The 27441-nt window shown below is 33.6% G+C and overlaps 1 protein-coding gene across 1 annotated transcript in view; it reads left to right on the plus strand.

Moving 5' to 3' along the window:
* Window positions 1-25920, plus strand: part of NCAM2 (neural cell adhesion molecule 2) — a 470380-nt gene extending 444460 nt beyond the window's left edge. Inside the window, exons 16-18 of the mRNA XM_006727618.2 lie at window positions 11432-11636; window positions 20899-21018; window positions 24988-25920. Of these exons, the coding sequence (XP_006727681.1) occupies window positions 11432-11636; window positions 20899-21018; window positions 24988-25099 (437 nt within the window). The 3' untranslated portion in view covers window positions 25100-25920. The remainder of the gene's footprint in view (window positions 1-11431; window positions 11637-20898; window positions 21019-24987) is intronic.
* Window positions 25921-27441: the final 1521 nt, after the last annotated feature.

Raw genomic sequence — 27441 nt, forward strand, 5'->3', positions numbered from 1 at the left:
TCCCAGGGTCCTGGGATCGAGTCCCACATCGGGCTCCCTGCTCTGCGGGGAGTCTGCTTCTCCCTCTCCCTCTGCCTGCTTCTCTGCCTACTTGTGTTCTCTATCTCTCTGTCAAATAAATAAATAAAATTAAAAAAAAAATAATAATTATACATAATTGTAAATATACATTATGCAAATGATAATATTTTATCTTATACAGTGTCTATTTTTAAAATATATTAATGGACACTAATTATCTAATGCTGATTCAATCACTAATCACATGTTCCAGGCTGAGTCTAACTACTTCCTCACTGCTTCAAACATCAAGCAGAGATTGACAAACCTGGGTGCATTATGGAAATGGGCATGGAATAAGAGAGAGGGAAGACTGGAAAGACATTCCAAGCCATAGCCCAGGCCTCCACTAGCTCCCTCCCTGCAACAGGTTCTACTTTCCTGTCTATGTATCTCTAACACTTCTCTACCATCTTTTGGGGAAAGATCACACTTTTGAGGTTTTGGTGGTGATGGTGGTGGTGGTTGATTTTGGTTTGGGTGATTTATTTGTCTATCTACTCAGTTTCAGGGTCCATTATTTTTAACTTCTTCATTTTATTCACTTAACTCCGACCTACTTCAATCATCCTCAATATCTTAACTCTAATATTTGTATATCTATGCTAATTTCAAAACATACCATTTATTTTCATACATTTCCATGTTTGCTCATAGCATGTTCTGACTGAAATAAACTCCTTTCATCACATGGAAAGTTTCTCATTCTTCAATAGCTTTCGAATATTGTCTTCTCGATCATGTCTTACTTGACCACTAACTACTAACTTATATGCTTTCCCACCTATCTGCTCAGGCTACATTAATTTTTACCACTAGTAAAGCAATCAGTTGCACTGCATTTCAGTTTCTAAGTTACATGTCTTATTCATCTCTCCCAATTCATATGAGTCCCCAGAGAAGAGAGTCTTTTGCTTTTTTCATATTTTATCTTCACAACTGCTTGATAAAACTGTTTAATAACATTGAGCTAAAATAAAGGGTGATCATGCATTTTTGCCCAATTTAGCCTTGGGCAAAAATATTTCTGTAGTATCAAAGGACTAGAAAATATTTTGAAAAGATAGTTAATTTATAATTCTGTCTTTGTAAACAAACATATATAAGAAAAGACATTCTTAGGAAAATGTATAGAGTTTTATAATTATAAATACCATTTATATAATATACATGTTTACAATTCCTTTTCCATTACCAACCAAATATCCTCAATTAGCTAATTGTCTTGCCCCAAATCAGATAGTAAACATAAATGAGAAAATAGATAAATAAATAAATAAAGTCTGGTTTATGTGTGCTGCCCTCTTAACCCACCTTCTCTCAAATAATACTTCCTAGTAGGGAGAAGTGATTTGAAGGGAAATTTTGGATTATCATTGAGTTTATATATATATATATATACACACACACACACGTATGAGTCTTACATATATACATAAAAATAGTTATACATGTAAAGAACATTTTAACATAAGAATCAAAATAAAGAATAGAGACATAGTGGTAAGAAATAGGTGATGTAAAATACAATCTTCACCCTCCTCCCCCAAAGAAATTTGGTAGTAAGCAAGCAACCATCTACATCAATATTGCTTAACTGAGTATACCTAGAAAAATCATGACCATCTTATTAAAATGTACTGAAAGCTTGAGGATTTTAAACACATACAAGTAACAACAGTAGGCTTTGTTAATATATTTGAATAATACAAAAATTATTGATGAATTTTATTTGTAATATATAAAATCTGAAAATTTCAGGGGTACCTGGGTGGCACAGTAGGCTAAACATCCAACTCTTGGTTTCAGCTTAGGTCATGATTGCAGGGTCATGAGATCGAGCTCTGCACTGGGCTCAAGCTCAGCGTGGAATCTGCATGAGTTTCTCTTCTCTCTCTCCCTCTATTACTCTCCTCTCTCCCTACATGCTCTCTCCCTCTTTCTCTAAAATAAATAAATAAATCTTTTTTTTTAAGATTTTATTTATTTATTTGACAGAGACATAGAAAGTGAGCACAAGTAGGCAAAGCGGCAGGCAGAGGGAGAGGGAGAAGCAGGCTCTCGACTGAGCAGGGAGCCCGATGCGGGACTCAATCCCAGAACCCTGAGAGCGTGACCTGAGCCCAAGGCAGACGCTTAACAGACTGAGCCACTCAGGCGCCCTAAATAAATCTTTTTAAAAAAATCTGAAAATTTCAACCTTTTAAATTAATGTGTGGATCCACAAATTGTATTATCAAGGATTATCAAGTTTTAATCTCTGACATGAACTTTTATAATTTGTTTTTAGATTATTGAGAGAGCTCCAATGAACTCAATACATGTCCCTTTAATACACAGCAAATTACTTTTATGTGATCCTAAAAATTAAAACTTTGTCAGGCTGGGCACAATACACTTATAAATAGTGCAATTTCATACAATTATATACTCCTTTCATGATGGTAACTTTTCATTTTTTATATATTTGTAAAGATTTTGAATATTGAAATCCCAAGATTCCTTTCCCAAAATGCAATCCCTTATAAAAAACTCTGCAGTTTTGTTTTCCCTGGTAACAGTGCCCTTTCACAGCCATCACAGATATTACCAGCATTACATACTTTTTTCTTTTCATTGTTCTTTGAAAACTGCATGCCTGATAATTCATGCTGCACCTGCAGAGTTTTCATTCAGCTAGTTCTCTAAGCAGTTAAATATCTGAATAATATGAACTTGAGTGTACTTAAAAAGTTGCTAATAAGTGCATTTTGTCAGGACGCTGAATGATGTAAATGCTTTCATTATCTTATGAATACTAGAAGCTGTCCAAGAGGGAACCAAGGTATGACAGAGAAAAGATTAGAACACAAAAGAGGTACAGTCTTTATTTTAAGGAGGAGGTTTTGATTCACATGGCAATAATCTGTTGAAAGTTTCAATCTTATTTTTTATTTCAGTGAAGACCAATGTGTGTAAAATGCACAAAATAACCATAACAACAAAAGAAATAATAATGATAACAGCAACAAAAAAATCTAATGGTGAGGTAAAGAAGGCAAGTGAATTACAGAAGAGAATACCAAAAAAAAAAAAAAAAAAGGATATATTCTTATCCCAAACCAGGCAAAAGTCAATTTCATCTATCAGAGACAATAAGAGAATTTTTAATAATTCTTTTGCTTTCATTTATTTTAACATCAATCTTACAAAGATCAAGAAAGATTTTCATTTGACATACAGAAGTATGGGAATGACCAGAAAGATAACTTGTTATATGAATAACGGACAAATAAAAAAGGATAATATTTAACAATGTTGAGTTCTAGTCACAGTGAAATGCACATCTAAAACCACAAGAATGAAAATGATCTTAAACCTTATATGTTAATGAAGATAATTTATCAAAAACAACAATAAAAATCATTTGTAAAATGTAAATATGTATTTACAATTATTTTTATGCATCATAGTTCATAAATGTTAGCAATATTCAAATGTTTAAGCTTCTAAAATCTAGGAAGGTTTTGGGTAAAAGTAGAGAAGTTCTATTTTTTAAAAGAAAATACTGTAAACAAATAAAATAAGAAGTTACTATAAACAAAGTGAGCATAAAGTAATAAGTATAACAAATGAAATAATAATGCATTTGTGCAGTTCTTTGGAATTCCCAAACCATTTTCATAGTATGATTCTCAAAGCATATTTTAGCTAGGATACATGAGAAATATTACCTACATTTTATCGATAATGAAACAGAAAAAAATTGTAATTATGATTTAATTATATAGATATTGCAGTGTGTGAGCCACAAAAATGTATGAACAATACATTGCATTGTTTCTATCAAAGTATAAATATGTTATAAAATATTACCTGTTTATAATTTAAATGAAAAACATATATCTTAGGAGGGTACACTCCATTTTTTTCTGGGTGTATGGGGAAGCAATAATAAAAGTAGCTTAGAGGGGATGAAAAATATAAAATCCAATTAACAGTGGCTCTTGAGTTTGCTATTTGATTTTTAAATTTTTTAAATTAATGGAAAATAGTATTTTTAATCCTCCTTGCTGAGGCAATTTGTAATGATGTTCTCCTTCTTTCTAATTAATACAGTTTAATGGGTATTAACCAGACATTGGAAACCTCAGAAGTCCAAGCCTTTGTTTCAAACAGGGAAATTAAATATGAATCAAAATGGAATGGATCCATCAATTCAGGGATGAACACCAGGCACCATAATGCAGGAGGCCCATGGTCATGACATAGAAGAGAAATGTGGTATTTGGAGAAATGGAAATAGTGTGAGACGTTGTGCTCAGATTGTAATATCATTGGTTTTAACACTTCCCTCTTTAATAGTGAATTTTATAATATGAATAAATCAAAGCTTACTTTTTTTTATTTGTGATTACACCTACCAAGTTGACCTGAAAGTCATGTGTTTTTTTTTTCAAATATATAAAAACAGATATTTGTAATGATTTTTTCTAAATACCTAAAATATATAAATATCACATTTACACATGCCTGAGTCCCCATTTAGTTTAGTGGAGAGAAGACTATCAAGTCCAAAGACAAATTTCACATGATTTAGGTTCTGTTTAGCAGGTCGGTATTCCCAGTAGAGAATAGAAAGTCTTATAAATGCATAATAAGACATTTCTCTACACAACTCCATGGGTTGGAAAATGCTATTTTCTTTCTTGACAAGTGGGTTAATGTCAAGAAATGTAAAGGCTGCAGCTTTGTCTGTGCTGGGGGAATGTTGTGATTAGACTTTATTTTTTGTATTCCCATCGTTTTTGAAATTGTGAAACTTATTAAAATTTGTATAACTTTTAAAAAAATTATTTTGTTGAACCAGTCTAGACCCTTGTCTCATTTCTTTTTTTTTTTTAAAGATTTTATTTATTTATTTGAGAGAGAGAATGAGAGACAGCACAAGAGGGAAGAGGGTCAGAGGGAGAAGCAGACCCCCCGCTGAGCAGGGAGCCCGATGCGGGACTCGATCCAGGGACTCCAGGATCATGACCTGAGCCGAAGGCAGGCGCTTAACCAACTTGAGCCACCCAGGCGCCCCCTTGTCTCATATCTATACTTTTGCTCTCTCTGCTACACTTTTTTATTCTTTGTTAATTTGGGGGATCCTAGGAGAAAAATCACAAAACATAAATTTAATTTACCAATTTAAGATAATTCCCAAGTCTGTAAGTGACAGGTGGTTTTTGAAAACAGTTCGTCTAACAACACGATGAGAAACTGTGTGAAATCCTTAGGGATGGTAGTTGGTTTTTAAATTAGTGCAATGTCTTTTTTTTTAAGGATATATTACCCTAGAGTATGCCTTCTATAATGCAAGATTACCATAATCCTGGTGAAAGCGCTTACTATTAACTGTATGCCCTAGTTAATATAAAAATTTTACTCTTTTGTTCTTTGGTTGTGTTAATGAAATGAAATGAAATTTTAGGAACTTGGACTTCGTAAGTAGAAAAGGACTTAAAAGGATGTATAAACCTAAAGATTTATGTTAATTTTTATTAGTTCGATTTTAGTACATATCATACATATGTTCTACACTAATTAGGCAGTACTCAAGGAAGGTTTGTGAAGCATAAATGGTTTGATAGTCTTTTTTTTTTTTAACTATGCAGCCGCAAAATCTTGAGATAATCCAGACGTCTGATTTTAAAGTAGCTGACCATCATGGCTCAGATGGAGCCCAATTGCAAAAAGCTACCTGCTTCACCTCTTTTCAGATAGGACATATATGTGTATAGATTTACACCTAGATTTTCCATAGATCATTTGATGTTTGAAAGTGTGTTACTCTGAGCAGGATGAAGGAAGAACATACAAGCAGGAGACAAGTATACCTCCTGCGTTATTGGAATATATAGTACCTAGCGATGTTATGAGAAACACCAAAAGGTTTTTGAATGTCTTCTTGTTTTTCATACACTGTTTACTTACTGATACTTAGGAATATCTCTCATGGAAATAGCTACCACTATTCTGAGAGCAAAAATGAAATCTCCATTTTTCGGACCTATTAGATTAAAAAAATTTTTTTTTCTTCATGTTTTTATTACTTTTCCAAGTCTGAAAGTCATTCTCAATCTATTTGGAGAAGATGATATGTACACATAGAAAAATAGGTAAATAAAATACTAAACTATCTAAGAAGTCAAAAAGCAAGACCAGTTTTATGAATGTAGTATACAGGTTTTTGAAAAACTAGTATTATCAGTTGCAATAAATTTCACAGAAAATTAATTCAGTGTTTTAGTTGTGAGTTAATTTCTACAACAGAAACATGAAAACATGCATGTGACAAAATTTAAAATGAAGTTCTCTTTTCTTATTTTAATGCTTTGATTGTATGTGTTTATTTCAATTAAGATGTAATTACACAAAGGTCTGGGAACTTGTATTGATTCAGCTTGCCAATTTCTAAATCTCATGCGACGGAAGGTCAGGTGGGAGGAAAGTTATAGAAATTCAGTCAGCCTGATTCTCCTATTTGCTTTCAATAATAAAATATATACCAAAAAAATAAATGTTTAAACTTTATAATTCCTAAATTATTTATTCTTATTAAATTCTAATATAAAATTCCCTTTTTCAAAGAGCAGTACAAAGAGCTAATAGCAAGAATACATAAAAAAATGATTTATATTGTTGTACATCATTTAAATAGTTGTTCCTTGTCTAGCAGTCTGGGGGAAAAAATGGACATTTTTCTGTAAGAAACTACACATTTTAATTTATTTACTATGTTATTCCTCTCCTGATTATTTGATGATACACAACATAAATCTAACACAGGTATAAACAATATAAAACCTGAAGCTACATAGTCTTCATTTGTACTGATCTAATATCAAGGGTTATCCTGTGACTTAGGCCACTGCCCTCTCTGGACCTCAATTTCCTTATGTGTAAAGTAGAGCTGATAACATTGTTTTCCTATGTGATGGAGTTGTAAAAATTATCATAAAATATCATATATTGTAAAACACACGTGTAAATATTCTGGAAAGCTAAAATAGAAAAGTTGAACTTAAAATCCTTTAAATGATTGCTATGTTCAGTCTCAATTAATTCAATAATTAAAACTGTAATTGAGGGACGCCTGAGTGGCTCAGTCGGTTAAGCGTCTGCCTTCAGCTCGGGTCATGATCCCAGGGTCCTGGGATGGAGTCCCACATCGGGCTCCTTGCTCAGCAGGGAGCCTGCTTCTCCCTCTCCCACTCCCCTTGCTTGTGCTCTCTCTCTCTCTGACAAATAAATAAAAAAATCTTTAAAAAAAAAAAAAACGAATTAACTTAAAAAGAAAGTATTTTCTGTATGTTACTGAAAAAATAAATCATTGTTAGTCCCCAAATCCTAGTGATGTAATTTTACATGTGGTCATGATTTTGTCTGTGAAAAAGCCAAAGACAAATAAGTAAACTTCCCCACCAGAATAAATAGGTGTCAGAAAAAAAAAATTAGAAAATTTGGCTTTCATAGTTATTATAGCCTAACTTCATGGGATGTGAGAAAATATTAGCATTTAAATACATTCTTAAGCCAATTAAAAAAAAAACATAACTTTTAAAAGAAAATTAAGTATCTATTACATAAACCTACTTGCTATACATCCTATCCTCTGCAATGACAAAACAAATTTGGTTTTCCATAAAAATAACTTCAAGTAACCTTCAACATTTATAATCATGAGTTTAAAAGGTATAATTTTGTTTCCCTAGGAAAAAAAAAAAGTAATAGCTATTTTAGCATCAATATTCCTTTACCATAAGGTGCTTTACAAATATAATGTTTCTAAGAGCTTTTCTAAAGATGGAAATGAAGCAGAGCAATATGCTGGTTTAGTGCTAAAAAGGTCACAAATAAAATATTTATCATTTAAAAGCTAACTAGCTAAACATAAGTAAAAATGACTGTATTCTCAAGAGAATAATCAGTGTTTAATAAGAGATCGTGTCCCACCTTAGGGTGCTGATGAAAGAAATATGTTCATAGACTAGTTTAACTTTAAATATCTATATTTTAAGATTTTATTTATTTATTTATTTGAGAAAGAGAGAGAGAGAGAGAGAAACAGCATGAGAGGGGAGAGGGTCAGAGGGAGAAGCAGGCTCCCCGCCGAGCCAGGAACCTGATGTGGGACTCGATCCCAGGACTCCGGGACCATGACCTGAGCCGAAGGCAGTCGCTTAACCAACTGAGCCACCCAGGCGCCCATAGACTAGTTTAACTTTAGATGGTCTATTTTTTCCACCAAAACCTCATTTCCCTAGTATTTTACAATAGCAAAATAATAGTAGTAGTAGTAGTAATAATAATAATAATACTATTGCCAATACTTGTTAGATTTTTACTCTGACCTGAGCAATAAGTGATAGAGGTATTAAGTACATTATTATATTCACAACAGTCTTTCCAAAAACCCTATGATCTAGTTTTTGATTGTTGCTGTTTCTGTAATTGCCCTCATTTTAATAAAGTGGCATCTCAGTCTTAAGAGAATTTAGCTGCCTCACCCAAGGTTTTACAGCAATATGTGATGGACACCAGGTTCAGTGCATTTAAGTAGAAAGCCAGTCTCTTCATACTTAAAAAAAAAGGTAAATAAAAGGGTGCCTGTTGGCTCAGAGGGTTAAGTGTCCGACTCTTGATCTCAGCTCAGATCTCAATCCCAGGGTTGTGAGTTCAAGCCCTGCATTGGGCTCTATGCTGGGTGTGGAACTTGCATTTAGGAAAAAAAAAAGGTAAATGAAGATCTAATAATGGGCCAGGTAGATCATCATTGATCTGTGGGATTTATTGTCTAGAACCGTTCTGCATGTGAGAAGGACCTAAGTGAAGTGGAAGAGGAGTGACTAGTTTAAAGCACAGGATTATTGAGTCAATATGTTCAGAGGGTCTAATGCCCAATCAGATTCATATTTTCAACTCCTCTTTTCTGAGCTTTGGTAGTTGAATCATGTGCAGTATATCAAAATGAATTCCTGTGGATTTTGAAAAAAAAAATTTAGCTTGACATGTAGTCAAAGAAATTTCATTAGGTGAATTGTCCTTATTATATTGTAATGGTACATTCAGGTAAGACTCATTTATATATTTAAAAATGGATAATGAAAGAAAATGTATAAAATGATTTTTAATTGTCTCTTCAGTCTTTCCTCAAAGTGGGTTCATGTGATACAAGAACAGTGCTATGGAAACTAGTAATTTCTCTGGATCTTAGCTAGGCAATTTTCCTAAACTATCACTACCCAAGTAGTATGGTAAAGTTTGATGGGGAACGGAGATTCTGAAAATGGCAGGAAAAAATTAATTTTCCTCTAACACAATTATATGTTTGTCTCCTGTTTTTCTTTATCAGAAATAAAAGAATTACAATCAAAAGTATACTTGCTTGGGCATGGGAGCTGTAAGTTTGTTGATTCAATACTTAAGGAATTCTCACCTGTAACTTCACGGAGATGCTGTAGAAGAACCTCCATGTTTTAGCACAGGTCAATCACAGAGTCGCTGGGGAAAGTGCCAGGAAAGATGTCATGGATAGAATGATTTTTTTTTTTTTATAAAACATGTGTTTCCTGGGGGGAAAAAAAAAGATAAATATAGATGCGAGGCTCAGTCATTCAGTAGAAAAATCAACTAAGAGGTGGCGCCTGGGTGGCTCAGTCGTTAGGCGTCTGCCTTCGGCTCAGGTCATGATCCCAGAGTCCTGGGACCAAGCCCCGCATCGGGCTCCCTGCTCTGCGGGAAGCCTGCTTCTCCCTCTCCCCCTGCTTGTATTCCCTCTCTTGCTGTGTCTCGCTCTGTCAAATAAATAAATAAAATTAAAAAAAAAAAGAAAAATCAACTAAGATTCAGACAGGTGTGTCATCATTCAGCACCAGCTTATTGATTTAAAATAAAAAGTTATATCGATTCCTTTAGATCACAATCTCTTCAAGTCATTATTAAAATATTACACCGAATTTTAAAAATATAACTTAGAAAAACTTTGTTTTACATATGTATTTTTTCAGAAGTGGTTTTCTCCAAACCAAGTCTGCATCTGTCCCTGTCTGTCACTTGCATTACACATCTCTTATATATTTAAGATGCCATTATGATGCTGAGTAATAAATGCATTTTATCATTAAAAAGGAGAATTATAATTTTATAATGTTATGTATACAAATGTTAACATAATTGGGTTAAGAATCACTTTAAATAGAGGCGCCTGGATGGCTCAGTGGGTTAAGCGTCTGCCTTCGGCTCAGATCATGATGCCAGGGTCCTGGGATCGAGCCCTATGTGGGGCTCCCAGCTAGGCTAGGTGGGAAGCCTGCTTATCCCTCTCCCTCTGCCTGCCGCTCCCCCTGCTTGTGTGTGCACTCTCTATCTGTCAAATAAAGTTTTTTAAAAAAGAATCATTTCGAGTAATTCTCTAAAATTGTCTTATAGGAATCCTATTCTTTTCCCTCTAGATAACACCGTATCTCCAGTTTAATCTCTTTCCATGGTGCTTATTTTTGTGCCAACACTGATGTGGCTGTGTAGTCTACCCACATCTACAACTACTTGATTCATTTTCACTACCACTCTCCTCCTTGCTATTTCTGCTTAATCCGCATATTCTATCCTATTCCCAGTCATCTTTTCCATGGATAATTTCTGTTTGACTTTCAGGAATTTCTGCAACCACACATCAAGGAAAAATGGCTCCCATCGTCCCCTACCTTCCCATGATAAGCTTCAGAAAGGTCACAAGTACCGTAGCTCTGTAAAAGTTTGCCTCTAGTCTAATATGATTTATTAAAATATTAACTGAAAAAAATACAAGTAAACCATTTATTCTAAAATGATGATTCTCAAAATATTCATATACAGATATTTTAAAATGTGTTCTCTGTCAAAACAAAGTGCTTGGAGCACACATAATTTGCAAGTTTAAGACTTAAAACTAAGATAATTCCATATAGAACATTTATTTAATCTTTTCTTACAGGAGTTTTGACTGTATTTTCCTTCTAGCAATGTGGTGATCCATTAATGGTTGTGACTTTCTGATACAGTACAGTTGGGGATGTGATAATATTCATTATCTTCCCCTCGGGGAATCAAAAAGTATATTGGAAAGAGAGCTACTTAAGAGTTTTTTTCCTAAATAAAGTTTGAAAAAATATTGCAAATCATTCACATGTCAGTTGCTTAAAATATTGTTCAAAAGCCAGAGAATGGTTCCCAGCAATTATGAGATTAAAATTTGCCAGTGACTATCACTTTTTTCCTGTCTCTTCAGTTAAGATTTATTTTCAAAGTAACTGTCTATTTTTTCTAATTTGGAGCTTAGTAAAATTATTTTCTTTTATTTTTTAAGATACGCTTTTTAATGGTCTTGGGCTTGGAGCAGTCATTGGCCTGGGTGTGGCGGCACTCTTGCTAATCCTTGTGGTAACGGACGTCAGCTGCTTCTTTATTAGACAATGTGGGTTATTGATGTGCATCACGAGGAGAATGTGCGGGAAGAAGAGTGGCTCTAGCGGGAAAAGTAAAGAACTCGAAGAAGGAAAAGCTGCATACCTGTAAGTAGCAGACACTCACAGCGCATTACGTTACAGAAGTGCTATAGTCGGAAGCCTGGGTGGCTCAGTGGTTAAGCGACTGCCTTCGGCTCAGGTCATGATCCTGGAGTCCCGGGATCGAGTCCCGCATCGGGCTCCCTGCTCGGCAGGGAGTCTGCTTCTCCCTCTGACCCTCATGATCTATCTCATTCTCTCTCTCAAATAAATAAATAAAATCTTAAAAAAAAAAAGTGCTGTAGTCAAGCTTGCAGACTTGGTTCAGGGACTTCTTTTCTGAGCAGAGTAAAGAGCTCAACTCTAAGACCATTGGACACTGTACTGTCTGCTTTCCGATCTTAAGTCTGTATGACCTTAAATATAACATGTTATAGAGCCAAATGCTTTTGAAACCGAACTATTAAAAAATAAATCTTAAAATGGGATCCACACAAAAAAATAATTAGTCATGATTTAAATAGCAGTAGGAAAAAAAGAAATAGAAATAGAAATATAGACAGTGGTACAAATGTATTTATGATTTCTCCCACCATTTTTCAGTTTATATTGAATAAAAGAAGGACACCAACAGTAATCTGAGTTAAAAACTGGGGTAAACTGAGTAAAAACATAAATTATGCCAATTCTTTCAAGTGCAGGAGATGACTAAATAGAGGTTTCAAGATGGTATAGCGATGTTATATGTGCTATGCGATGCATTAGTATGGATTCTGAACTTAATCTTCCAAATTTTGATCAAAAGATGACTATATGTTAGAATTTGGCACTCTCTGTAGCATCTCATTCAATTAGAATATGAATTCCAGGAAAATACATAGAGCTGAGTACTATAGGGAACTCCTTTGTCATGTGAAAGGACAACTAAGAGGTTTTAATACTTTTTGTTTGGGTTGGTGGTGTTTTGCTAGATTTGAACCTAATCTCAAAAGTACAATAGGCTCAATGAAAAAAAAAAGTTAGAAGGCACAGGAGAACATGCACACTCACATATAATATAAATACACAATGTTTATGTGTATGTGTATGTGTGTTTGTATACATATACATATGTGTGTATATTAAACCCTGTAATCAAAAATAACTATTCTTAAGAATTAAGAACATTTCTTTTACCTTTTAAATCTTACAGTCTTTCTGTTACATGTCTAAAACATACAAAAGAATTAAAAGAATTTTATAGCCAACACCCATTTATCAACTACTTGGATTCTCCAAAAGATATTTCATTATATTTCTCTTATCCCATATTTATCTATTCTTCATTCCAAAGTGTATCCGTACACTTAACCCTACACAGTCCAACTTGCCTAGCATTGCATGCAGGTTTGTTAATATTTTCTTTAGGTAAAACTTGCATAGAGTAAAATTCATAAAATGTTCTATTTGATGAGTTTTGACACGTTTGTATCTGTATAACCCAAGCCCTATCAAAATTCAGAAACTTAACATCATCCTCAAAATTTCTCTAATGTTTCTACCCAGACAACTCATATTCCTCCCCCTGCTCCAGGCAACTACTAGTCTGATTCTTTTCATCATAAATAACTTTTAGCTGCTATAGAACTTGATAAAAATTGATTTCTGTAATATTTACTCTTTTGTGTCTGGCTTTTTTCATTCAATCATGTTTTAAGATTCATTCGTGGTGTTCTGTTTATCAGTAATTCATTTATTTTTTATTGTTGAGTCATTTCTATTTGTTTTTCTATACATACATTTAGGCATGTAGAGCCCCATGCATTAATTTCTAGGCTTAGCAATATAGGAAAATCCATTCTTCATGCTGCATTTTTGTTTTGTTTTGTTTTGTTTACATCTCCAATCCTATTTCAATCCTACTATACAATTTGTCTATGACTACTTCTTACGGACTCTCTATAAGGGATATTTTCACTTCATGAGATGCTAAATTAGATAACATACATTTTCATTTCAAAAAAAATTAGATTCATTTCACAATCAAAATGCCACCTACTTACTTGTTGGACACAACACAGCAAAGAACAAACAGAAATCAGGCTCTGCTTCACACTTGAATGGGATAGTAATGTGTGCCATAGTAAACATAGTGGGATCAATTCACTATCCAGTATCTCCTGCTTTCCTCATTAGAACAAAGTCTACTTTTTAATAACCTGCTGTGTTTTTACATTGTATTATTAACTAAATAAATATATACCAAACTCAGTTCTAGCCTTTTTTTCCGCATATTGAGAAAACCCTGTGTTTATAACATAATCATATATAAATATATTGATTGCTATATTGCTATATTGATTTTATTTATTTATTTATTTATTTATTTATTTGAGAGAGAGAGAGAGAGCTGGGATAGGAAAAGAGGGTGAGGGAGAGGGAGAGAATCCCAAGGAGGCTCCCCATGCAGGGCTTGATCTCACAACCTGAGATCATGACCTTATCCGAAACCAAAGATCAGACACTTAACTGACTAAGCGGACCGGACACTGCCAGTAAGTGTTTAAAGATTACTTTAGCTGCTTGTGAAGAATGAATTACTGGAAGGTTGATAGGTGCAGAGGAAAGATTTAGAATCAGAAAGATTGAGCGGGAGGATCTTGAAATACCCCAGGTAAAAAATGATATTCTTTTGGACCAAGGTAGCAGTACTATAGGCAGATAGAAATGTTTGGAGTCTAGATATAGCTGAGGAAGAGTCAACTACTATTGATTGATTTGGCTTTGGGGTGAAAGAAAGAGAAATCATGTTTTTGTCTTAATTAACTGGAGGGATATTGGTGACTGTGTGCAAAACAATGAGGTATATTCAAGTTCTGCCATTTATTTTTATTTCACTCTATTAATTGGTAGTTTATCCATCAACACTTTGGTGTGTAAGTCCTGCTGGGTTTAATTAACCTTAAAGACTTGGGAAGTTGAAAACACGGCGTTCGTTCTCTGTTTGTTATCCATCATAACTTTTTATATTGTCATTTCCCCTGCTTTGGGAAAATAGTTTTCAACTCTTTTTTCAAAAATTCATTGTTTGAATTGGGAAGATATTATAGTTTTTTTTTCTCAAAAATGTTATATAAAATCACAATGGGAAATAGAATATAACTGATTTGGATGGACTGGATCTCTACTGGCCTCTAAACATGATCGGAAGTATTCTTAGACTAGTACTTTCATGTTATCACAATTATAAGACTGTGCAGATTTTTACAGAATATGTTAATTACACACTTAGAGTATTCTTGTTTAAAGAATATCAAGTTCCAGAAAAGAGAAATTAAAGTCAGTGGCATACAGAATGTCATTCATGTAAAGTTCTAGAATATTCCATTATATGGCTCTTATACATTTAAATTAAACTTACCTTTATCTTGCATTCTCATCATTTATCTAATAAAAATGGTGAATGATTTGTACTTTATCAAACTATGCTTATACTCTTGTCCGCCCAAGCATTAATTTATGCTAATACATATTTATTGAACACCTACATAGGCACTATTCTAAGCCCGAGAGATACAACTGTGAAGAAAAGCAAACTAGTCCCTTCCATCATCTAGCTTTTACTCTGCTGGGAAACACGTTTCAGCTAAAAAAACAATGAAATGGATGAATAAATAGTTTCTGTTATAAATGCTATTTCTATAAATAAAAAAAAGAAAGAATTTTCCTGGTTAGACTTAAGTTGTAAAGGACCTAAAATATTAAAAATTAATAGAAAGTAATTAGCCAGAGTGTGTGTGTGTGTGTGTGTGTGAAAATGGCTTTTCAATGTACAGAGAGATATCCAAACCAGCCCCCTTTACTACCAGGTGAGAGAAGGCGAATATATAACTCCAGTCCACTCCAACCATCCTGACTCATTTCAGGGGCGGAGTCCCGAGAAACAATGGTGAAGTTTAGAGTCCAGGGGTGCAGACTTACTAATGACTGAGGCCTAATGATAGGATTATTGAATGCACCCTCTCCACACCCCACTATTCCACCACATTAGTAAATGCCTATATTTAGCAGTTCCTTCTAACCAGTACATCATGTCCCAGGATCAAGAGGTATACGCAAGGCAACAATCATTTTGAAGAGGTAGAACTAGCATCAGGGCTAGATTCAGAGAACGCAGGGATGTTGGAATTATCAGACCAAGATTTTTTTAAAGTATATGATTAATATGGTGAGAACACTATAGGACAGCATGAGAGATGGGCCATATAGCAGAGAGATGGAAACTCTGAAGAAGAATCCAAAAGAAGTGCTAGAGACCAAAAACATCCTAATAGAAATGAAGAATGTCCCTGAGGAGCTTACTAGTAAACCAGACATAGCTGAAGAAAGAATCTCTGAGCTTTGTGGAGATCTTAATAGAAAATACCAAAACTTAAAAGCAAACAGAGGGGCACCTGGGTGGCTCAGTCGGTTAAACATCCAACTCTTGATTTCAGCTCAGGTCATGATCTCAGGGTTGTGATATCGAGCTCCATGTTGGGCTCTGTGCTGGGCATGGAGCCTGCTTAAGATTCTCTCTCTCTCTCTCTCCCCCTCTGAACCTCCCTGCCTCTCTCTCTTAAAAAAAAAAAAAAAAAAAAAAAAAAGCAAACAGAAAAAAGACTGAAAAAAATCCACAGAAAAAGAACTATGGGACAACTACACAAGGTGAAACATATGTGTAATAGGAATACCAGAAGGAGAAGAAATAGAGACCGAACAGAAATATCTGAAACATTAATGACTGAGAACTTCCCCAAATAAATATCTGACACAAAACTACAGATCCAGGAAGCTCAGAGAACGTTGAGGAGTGCAAATGCCCAAAACAAAACAAAATAAAACAACAAAAACTATACTTAGTCATATCATTTTCAAACTACAGAAATTCAAAGATAAAGAAAAATTCCTGAAAGAAGCTAGAGGAAATAAATACCTTATCTATAGGAAGTAAAGGTAAGAATTGAATCTAATTTATGTACACATACACACACACACACACTATGTATTAATATGCACATATATATGTACATCTATTATTGCAATGTTTTCTCAGATAGCAATGAAGCTTCAAAAGGTACCTTTTCAGCATGTAAATTTCTGGCTCATTCTTTTTATAAATAAGTAGTATTCTATAGTATCAATTACCATAATGCATTTATCCCCTTGTCTTTGATGACAATTTAGATGAAACTTTCAATATTTTATCATATTGAAGTATAATATGCAGTTTGAACTTAACTTTTATATAAATCTTGTTGTAAATGTACATTATGCTCCTAGACAGGGAATGTAAATCAAAACTGAAAAATACTAACAAATTGCCCACAAAATTCTATACTAACTCATACTGTTAATAAAATCAGAGAATATATATTTCTCTATAGCTTTTTAAACAAACATTAAATATTATCAATTTATGTTTATTTTTGTCAATATAATAAGTGAAAGATATCGTTTAAAATTTGCATTTTTCTGATCCAGGTTAAGTCTGAGCTTAATTTGTTTTATGATTTCTCTTTGGTCACTTTATTTCTTCAGGGAGTTTCTTGTTCATATTCTGTACACATGTTCATGGAGTTATTTAACTTTTCTCTAACTTTTTAATTATATAATATGACCCTTAATTATTTGACATCATATTTGTTGCAAATATTTTCCTGTCTATTTCAAAGTTTGAGTTTTGCTTATGATGCCATTAATTATATGAATACTTTCCATTTTTATTTGAGAACCGATGAATTTTATGAATCTTTCTTTCTTAGTGTGTTTTGAGATATTTTCATTTTTTTTCCTTTAATTAGTTGAAGTTGCAAGCTTTAGTAATGTATTTCCCTACATAAATCCTCCTTGCCCTCCTAGAATACTGAAGAGTTACTGATTCAGCGCATATATGTCAGGCACTATTCTAAACACTGAGGAAATTAGTTTGGTGTCATATCATCTCTGTTTTACTATCCAGGCAACAGGACAAAGAAATGCTTATGCCATGAGTTAGTGAGAGTCAGCTAGTTTGGTTCCAGGGCACATCATTTTAACTATTCTGCTGTACTTGTCATTTCCTGCTTAATAATCAGTTCTAGAAACCCGGCAGGAATTTATTTAGTTTTTACCAGTCTATTGATTGTGAAATTGTCCATAAGTTGTGGCATACATTTTTATGCCAATTTAAATAAAATATTGCCTTACCATTTTTTTTATAATTCGACAGAAAATATCAGTAATAATTCTGATATCATTTCAAGTATAATTAAATATAATTTATACAAGAGAGGCATTAGACTCATGGAAATTATATGTGTGCTTCAGATATTTTCACCTAAGGGTAAGGAAAATATGCATTTCATACTCCTTATAGTATTTATTGTAATAGAAGATATTGGAAACAACCTAAATGTCTGTTGGTTGGACACTGGCCAAATATATAGTGCATACATACAATGGGATAGTATGTGCCATGAAAAAGAAAGAGGCAGCTCTAAATGTTCTAGCGTTCATTGAAAAGGCAAAATTATATTCAGTTAGTAGGTACCATTTGTATAAAAATAATTCCCTGCATTTTCACGCATATATGCTAGTATATGAATAGAAGGAATGTCTCTGGAAAACAGTTTGAAAATGTGCTTGCCTCTATGATAGGTAACTTAATATCCTGTAAATAGGAATGGTAGGGAAGTGTACCTTTCTCTATATACCCTTCGTAGAATTCTGTAATATATGAATACACTAGCTAATTAAAAATGTAAAAGAGGGCGCCTGGGTGGCTCAGATGGTTAAGCGTCTGCCTTCGGCTCAGGTCATGATCCCAGGGTCCTGGGATCGAGTCCCGCATTGGGCTCCCTGCTCCGCGGGAAGCCTGCTTCTCCCTCTGCCTCTCTGTCTCTCATGAATAAATAAATAAATAAAATCTTTGGGTGCCTGGGTGGCTCAGTCGTTAAGCGCCTGCTTTCAGCTCAGGTCATGATCCCAGGGTCCTGGGATCGAGTCCCACATCGGGCTCCCTCCTCGGCGGGAAGCCTGCTCTCCCTCTCCCACTCCCGCTGCTTGTGTTCCTGCTCTCACTATCTCTGTCTCTGTCAAATAAATAAATAAAATCTTTAAAAAAAAAATAAATAAAAATGTAAAAGATCACTAAAAACAAAAATAAGGATTTTAAGACAACTCACCCATGTTCTCTTGTAACTCTTTTAATTTCCTTTTAGTAATGTTTATTTTATTATTTCTAGTTTAAAGTGGTTTGCTTATGTATTATTTTCAATAAGGAGGATACAATTAAAATCCAAATTCACTATCTTCTTTTTTTTTGCATTCTATTTTATTTAATTCACACCCCTAGATCTGCACCTGTTAATATAAACATAAAATCCAACACTTTGAATCACTTTTTTGCTCAGAGTCAGCAACAGCCACATTTTTCCAAACAGTATCATCCTCTATGTCATCAAGGGCATTGATATCATAAAGAATTTTTTAAAAGAATCAATCATTGCTGTTGTTTCTTGTTTGCAAAAAACAATAGCAAACAAAACAACATAAAACTAAAATTTAATGGTGGTGGGCTCTTTAATCATCTTTACTACTATATAGATTTTGCTTCCTTGGAGTCCCTGTTCAGGTTGCTGAACACATCAGAATCACCAGGTCTCACAGACATTTGCATTTTAGAGGTATAAAAGATTCTTCACTATTAACTCTAGATTATAGAGTTCTAGATTTTCTTCCATTTCTATTAACATCCATTCGTCAGATTTTGAAGTGTATGTATGTGAGGGACCTACATACTGAAATAAGAGCAATATCAAACCTGCCACCTGATCAAAAGTTTTTTATCATTCTCAATATTTTCCTGTTTGAGAGTCAGCATTTGTAAGGTATGTTAAATATTTGTGCCATTGTTGGGGTTTGGTTGTTTGATTTTTTTGTATGTACTCTTAGTTTACTTGATTTTTAAGAACTAATTTTAATGTCATATATTTGTCATTACAATATTAAATAGATTTAATGTGCCTAGTGCTCCATCATTACATCACTCCCTCACCTTCAACCTCCGGCAAACAGTGATCTTTTTATTTTCTCTATAACTTTGCTTTTTACAGAATTCAGTGTAATTGGGATTACATAGTATGTAGCCTTTTCAGACTGGCTTATTTTCCTTATGAATATGCATTTAAAGTTCTCTCAGGTCTTTTTGTGGCTAGATAGCTCATTTCTCTTTATTGCTGAATAATATCCAATTGTATGGATGTACCACAGTTTGTTTATCCATTCACCCGTTGAAGGACATTTTAGTTGGTTCCAATTTGGGGCAGTTATGATAAAACTTCTATAAACATTCATGTGGAGATTTTTGCATGGGCATAAGTTTTCAGTTCATTTGGGTAAATATGTTAGAATACAGTTGCAAGATTGTATGGTAAGACTATGTCCCTGGGTATGTGAGGACTCCTATCCCTCCCTTACATTTTTTTTTTTGTATTTGTGCCATAATTATAATCTGCATTATGAGTGTATCATTCTCAACGCTTTTATCTCACTTTACCCTTTATCATCACTAAATACCTTCCTTGTTTTTCTTTCTTTTTGTTCATTTTTTGAGGAATGAAACTTTGCAGTAAACTTTCTAATTTTATGAAAATTCCACAATTATGTAAAATTACACTTATTCTCATATTTTAAAAATCCAATAAAGATGACATGGATTTGAAATTACAAATGAAAACATCATGCATATGTGTTATAATATTGTTTTTATGTAAACTATTTTCTTGAAAACATGAATATGTAAAGTCAATATCATATTAAAGTTAAAATCATTCATATAATTCATAAAAACATTTAAAACAATGCTACATCTCATATATATAAATTTTATCTTCTAAATATTAATATAGAAGCAATATTTCTGATGCTATATTTCAAATTAAAAAAATCTAAAGCATATGGCTTCTTAGGGGGAAAAAGCTATTTCATGTCATAATTTCTTTAACAAAATATTTTTTATTTATTTTCCAAAATAAACTGCACAATCAAATTTAAAATTTGGACTTTTCCAAAAAATTAACACAATTTTGATGAAAAAAAAAGAATCCTAGATAAAATGGAATTTCTCCTTTCTATTTTTTCTGAGTGAAAATTATGTGGTTGAGATGAATTTAAATGAAAAAAAAAATTCTTAGGGTATTCTTAATCTGACCATGCTGGATTTTTGGCAGGGAGAGATGGGATTATGTGGAGATTCTAAACTATGTTTCATAATGCATCTATTTTTACATTACATAAGTAAGGTTTTCTTGTTTGTTTATTTTTCTAGGAAAGATGGATCGAAAGAACCAATAGTGGAGATGAGAACAGAGGATGAAAGAATCACTAATCATGAGGATGGGAGCCCAGTAAATGAGCCAAATGAAACCACACCACTAACAGAACCTGAGTAAGTAGCTTCAAATGCTTTATTATTTTTGGATAAATATTTGTAAAATGATAACATTATCATTCCTTGTAGCATATACTTACAAATAACATCAAGTAGAAAAATATTTCTTTTTCAAAGAAAACAGATGAGAATATTGAAAACCATTTTCTAGAGAGACTTTACATATGAAAATTTTGTATCAATGCCAGAGAAAATCTACTGTTCAAACACATATTTATAATTTTATGTAAAAATGTCAAAAAGATGGAACATGTTAGAGTTGGATTTTCTTACACTTATTTTACTTTTTAAGAAAGTGATACTTTCAGGGCACGAGGAGTGCTCAGTCAGTTAAGGTTAAGTATCTGACTCTTGATTTCAGTGTAGCTCATGATCTTGGGGTTGTGAGATTGAGCCTGTGTCTGCCTCTGTACTCAGTGGGCAGTCTGCATGAGATTCTCTCTTTCCATCTCCCTTTGCCCTTGCCCCTCCCCCACTCATGCACTCCTCTCTCTCTCTAAAATAAATAAATAAGGGGCACCTGGGTGGCTCAGTGGTTAAGCATCTACCTTTGGCCCAGATCATGATCCCAGGGTCCTGGGATTGAGTCCAGCTTTGGGGCCCCTGCTCAATGGGGAATCTGCTTCTTCCTCTGCCCCGGCTCTGCTTGCTCTCTCACTCTCTCTCAAATAAATAAATAAAATCTTAAAAAAAATAAAAAATAAAATAAATAAATCTTTAAAAAAAGAAAGTGATACTTTCAAAATGTGATTTTTACTGAAATATAAAAGGGTCAGGAAATTAGCCATTACTCTGAATATGAATATCACAATTTAAAATAAAAATTAATAGTGTGAAAATGTACACAAGTCTACTTTAAAAAGAAAGAATATTCATTAGAAAGAAGAAGAAATACTGTTAAATTGTCTATCATTTTTTATTTTTTTAAAGATTTTATTTATTTATCAGAGAGAGAGAGACAGAGGCAGGCAGAGGGAGAAGCAGGCTCCTTGCTGAGCAAGGTCCCTGATGCCGAGCTCGATCCCAGGACCCTGGGGTCATGACCTGAGCCAAAGGCAGATGCTTAACCGACTGAGCCACCCAGGCATCCCAAATTGTCTATCATTTTAATGTCTATATAGGAAATGGTGCTTGCTCTCCATTCAAGATTATATTATTTACTTCTTTCTATACCCATCAGAGCTCCATTATAGCCATAGCAGATATTTCAACTAAATCTGCAAAGATGATGAACATGTGCAAAGATGATGTTCACACAACATGAAAGTTAAAATGATTAAAGCCAAAGTCATTACTAAGGAGTGATAATAGTATTCTATGGAATATATTGAATACAAACAAAACCATGACTGTCACATTATTCTTTAAATACTGCTCACTAAAATTACTTCTAAATTATATTGGGTTTTTTTTGTTTATTTTTTTAAGGATTCCTTTTTCTTTACCAGCAAACACTTACAGAGAAATTTGATTTGGGTTTCTCATCCTAAATGGAAGGCTGTGTGTTGTCACAAGAGAAGAAAATAACTTATTTCAGAAATGTCTGCTATCTGCTCTCAAGGGGCTGAAATAATTACTATTTAGAGAAATACAAAGTATTACTCTGTAGCTAAATTTTCGTATAAATCCTCAGGTCATGTCAGTGACTACATTTAGAGATTATTACCTTCTAAATTGAAGTTTACTCTTGTAGAGGCAGCTTTTACAAGGTGGGTTCTATGGTTTTTCCTTCAGAAGTTAGAAGTCTTTTCAATGAAGCAAAATTTTACACATAAAACACATTTCTATCTGTTGATTAACACTTACAATGAGAGATTGGTGCGTATGAAAACTAGCTAAGAACTGGGTATTATATGTAAATGATGAATCACTAAATTCTACTCCCAAAACTAATACTACACTATATGTTAACTAACTGGAGTTTAAATAAAAACTTGAAAATACAAAAAATAAAGCAAAAACAAAAAAAGATGATCTAATAACTACTCCAATCCTCAATTATAGAAAAGAAATACTCAACATAAAAATAATAGAATTAACTGTAATCTTTAAAGAAAGCAATTTAACATAAATGTAAGTAGTGAAAACTATGCATGCAAAAATTCGTCATCCAAGAATTAGTTGAAAACACTGGTTAATTCCAGTGTTATAATTCTTTGAGTAAAAATATATTAAGTATTATGCTAACCTCCCACCCAAGCTCTAAATTTCTCTACATTTTGCTGCTTAGAAGTGACCTTATTGATTTTATCTTTTATTATCAATATTTGCCGTACTTGGGAGTGGGTGAACCGAAGGACTGTGAAAGCATTATTTATAATACGCATAAAATAACCTGCCCTAATAGGTATAAAGTAGATGCTGTTTCCTTCCCAGCAATGGGACATAGTAACATTTACCCATGACTTACTTTTAATTGGTTAGTTTTCACATAATAGCTTTGATCTTCAGAACATAATGGCTTGCTCTTCTCATTCAAAAACAGAAAAGAAATCACACATAAATCCCAGAGAAACTAGCATAGTAGCATTCACTACCCCACAAAATTGTGACCTTAAAGTACGGAATTGAACTGGAATTTGTTTTTGATGTGGAAAAAATATTTTGTCAAGGGAGGAAATCTTCCCCCCAAAGCTGTGTAAGTAAGGCATAATCATAAACCATTGAACTCAAGACCGGTAGAAAAAACTATACATCTTGAATCATTGTCATCATAGTAAGATTTGTGAAGCTATTGTTAAAAAATAAAGGGCCACCTGAGTGGTTCAGTCAGTTAAGTGTTGGCCTTCAGCTCAGGTCATGATTCCAGGCTCCTGGGATCAAGCCCTGCATCAGGCTTCCCACTGAATGGGGAGTCTACTTCCCCCTCTCCCTTTGCCCCTTCCCCTGCTCTTGCTCTCTCAACTAAATAAGTAAAATCTTAAAAAAAAAAAAAAAAGAAGAAGAAGAAGAAAGCAAGCAAGCAAGCAAGCTTGTTTTCCTTCATAGGTTATAATTGAAAGCAACTCTTAAAAAATGTGCATATAAATGATACAAAAATAACAACAAAAATAATAGTGAAAAGAGACCAATTAAAGAAAACATATACAATAAATGTAGAAAAGTGAGAAAGTCCTGAAATATATTTACTTTCTTTTTTTTTTTTTAAAGATTTTATTTATTTGACAGAGAGAGAGACAGTGAGAGAGGGAACACAAGCAGGTGGAGTGGGAGAGGGAGAAGCAGGCTTCCCGCGGAGCAGGGAGCCTGATGCAGGGCTCGATCCCAGGAGCCTGGGATCCTGACCTGAGCTGAAGGCAGACACTTAACGACTGAGCCACCCAGGCGCCGCTTACTTTCATTAAGTTCCAAAGAACATAGCTAATTCCCCCAGCTTTTGAAGTATGTAACAGAATATGGCAGCAACTATTAATGATTTTTATTTGAAAAAACTTAGGTACTAGTAACTCATCTAGTTGACATATAAAAATACTGGCTTGTGGGGGCCTGGGTGGCTCAGTCGGTTAAGCATCTGCCTTTGGCTCAGGTCATGATCCCGGGATCCTAGGATAGAGTCCCGCATTGGGCTCCCTGCTCCATGGGGACCCTGTTTCTCCCTTTGCCTCTCTCTCTCTTTCTGTCTCAGGAATTAAAAAAAAAAATGCTGGCTTGTTTAGATTCTAAACAATTCTATTTTATGTATCAATAACTGGTTACCAAATCTAAGTCACCCTATAGTGAACGATTTGGTGCATCTAAAACTACAAATACATTGTTTCATTCATCATTTTGCAGTACATCACATTTTTACAATGGATAATATTGTCTAATTATTTTTCTATCATTTTGATATTACTTTAACAAATCTGATTTTTTTCATTCTAATAATTGTAGATATTGACTTCTATAAGGCAGTAACTTAGTATTAGGGAGTACCACTCAAACTGCATTAGAAAATGAAGTTCATTATTTTATACTTCCTTCCAGAAAATTGCCTTTAAAAGAAGAAAATGGAAAAGAAGTCTTAAATCCAGAAACTATAGAAATTAAGGTTTCTAACGACATCATACAATCAAAAGAAGACGATAGCAAAGCATAACACCAAGATCACAGAGGCTTGAACATGCTACAAAGAGCATTTGGATTGCAGTGACCCTATGACCAAAACTATTCCATTTACCTTAATTTCTTGGGAAACTTCTAGCTTGGAATAGCTTGTACACATATACATATGATCAAATATTCCTGCCCATGTTCCATTACCTTTTGTTGTTGTTGTTATTGTTGTTGTTTATTTTGTTATGAATTTCAATATAGAGACCTGACTGGCACCAACTCTTGGGTATCAATTTGATTCTGTGATTGAAATACTGCAATTTATTATACAGCTAAAGTGCTCTGTTTCTTAAGGACTATATATTTCATCGACAACCTCTCCCACAAATAGGGGTTTAAGAAAAAACAAAAGGAAAAAAAAGCTTTGTGAGCTAAATGTATAAGAAAGCCCTGCATGTTTTTCATCCTATCTTGGGCAAACAGATTATTAACGTGGATTTCAGTTTAAGATGAAAACAGTTAATAATTATCAGGAGAATTTCAGGGAACTTGGGCTTGAAGGAGCCAGTTATCTTTAGCAGATATTAAAAATTGAGAGAAACTTTGGAAAATTCTTTCTAAGTTATAGTTACAGTGCTATTTGAATGTTAAGTTTTGATAGACTGAATTGCCAGATCAAAATTGTTACCCATTTGAACGAATATCAGTTGTGTGTAAAATTAGATTAGAAAGATTCCGTAAATCTCTCTCTTTATATATGCCATAATCACTCACAATGGATTACACAAAAAAATAAATGTATTGCAAGTGAAAATAATATTGATTTCTGCCCTCAGCTTCAAATAAAGTAAATTGAAATGGTAACGATATCAATGTTGTCTTGATATATTTATAAATACGTGATTATATTTTACCTTTAAAATAATTTTATCAAAAAAGTAAGTCCTTAGTGTTGAAATATTTCAAACCATATCCTAAGATACATTTTTTTGACCACTGTTTTAGATGATCTTGGTTTAAAAATTCATTTTCCCAGTGTTACAGGGAATCATCATTAAATGTAATTGGCTAATGGAAATTAAAATCCTTAGTGGTTAAATAAAGAAGAAAATAACATGTAAACATGCCATAAAAGTGTCAGTGATAAACAACTGAATTGCCACTATCTGTTTTTCTTTTGGGCGTTGTAGCTCGAAGTCACTTTAAGATTTTGATAAACAACTTTGGTTGAAGAAATTCCTCGGCTATTCAACACAAACTTTCTAATATTACTTTTAGGGCCTGTACCAGAATAAAATACTTATGAACTTCCAAGCTATGCAAGCTCCCAGAGGTAAAAGACTAAAACATGATTTTCACTCGTATGTAAGGTAAAATAAATGTTATTTATGATTATAAATATACATACCAGTTGGGAGCAGGTTTTAGATTATTTGTTACCCTAGAGAGCCAAAGGTTTCTTTAGGCCCCATTACATCCATAATCTTTAGTGTTTCAGGTGGTATTATAGATCAAATATTGACTGGTTGGGGAATGCATACCAATAGAACATTGGAGGAGAGTTTTAACAGTGCAGGTCAACCTTCTTCCCGTGTCTCTCTATAGAGATAATTTGGTGATATATTAAATGCAATATTAATGCTACTCATGAACACTTTTATTTACAAAGTGCTTGAAACTATTAGGCAAGGAGAGACAACCAACTAATTTTACAAACCTTTAGTTATTAGCAGCACAGAATGTGTCCATCTGCATGTTCATGCACTAAATCTCCAGTGTTGTTGCCATAATTCACAGGATTATAGTGCAGGAATCTCCCCTTGATATTTTTTTCTGGCATATTCTGAAGAAAATGAATTCCTGTGCCTACCTAGGAATTTGAGTAGAAATTATCCACCTGGTCTTTTGATGGATTTGACTGTTGCTATTTAAGTCATGTTTCTCTGATCATCTCTTTGCTTTATTTGACTGTTTTTCCCCCTTTTGTACCAATGTGCTATAACTAGTCAAAGTACTTGAATTTGTTTGTGCAAAGTAAACAAGCATAGTAAAATGTCCATGAAGCAATAGCCATGAATGCTAATTTTTCCTGGATAGGGCTGGTTTTAAACTAATAATGGTGGAAGAATTAGGAAAACTGAGAAACCAGTTTAGCATGTTTACTATTATTATATTTGTGCTATACTTCAAGAGCAGAGAAATCATAATAAAGAACAAATATTTTTGTGTTTCTTCAATTTGAAAGTTCTGTCTCTCTCGTTTCTTTGGACTTTCCATGTAAAGCAATTTACTTAAATATTTCTTTTATATATATACATATATATATATACATATACATATATATGCTGTTAAATTTCTTGCCACTAATGTGGAATAATGATCTGA

The sequence above is a fragment of the Leptonychotes weddellii genome, chromosome 1, assembly GCF_054177405.1.
Source record: "Leptonychotes weddellii isolate Sample4059 chromosome 1, ASM5417740v2, whole genome shotgun sequence".
In the NCBI taxonomy this organism is placed as follows: Eukaryota; Metazoa; Chordata; class Mammalia; order Carnivora; family Phocidae; genus Leptonychotes; species Leptonychotes weddellii.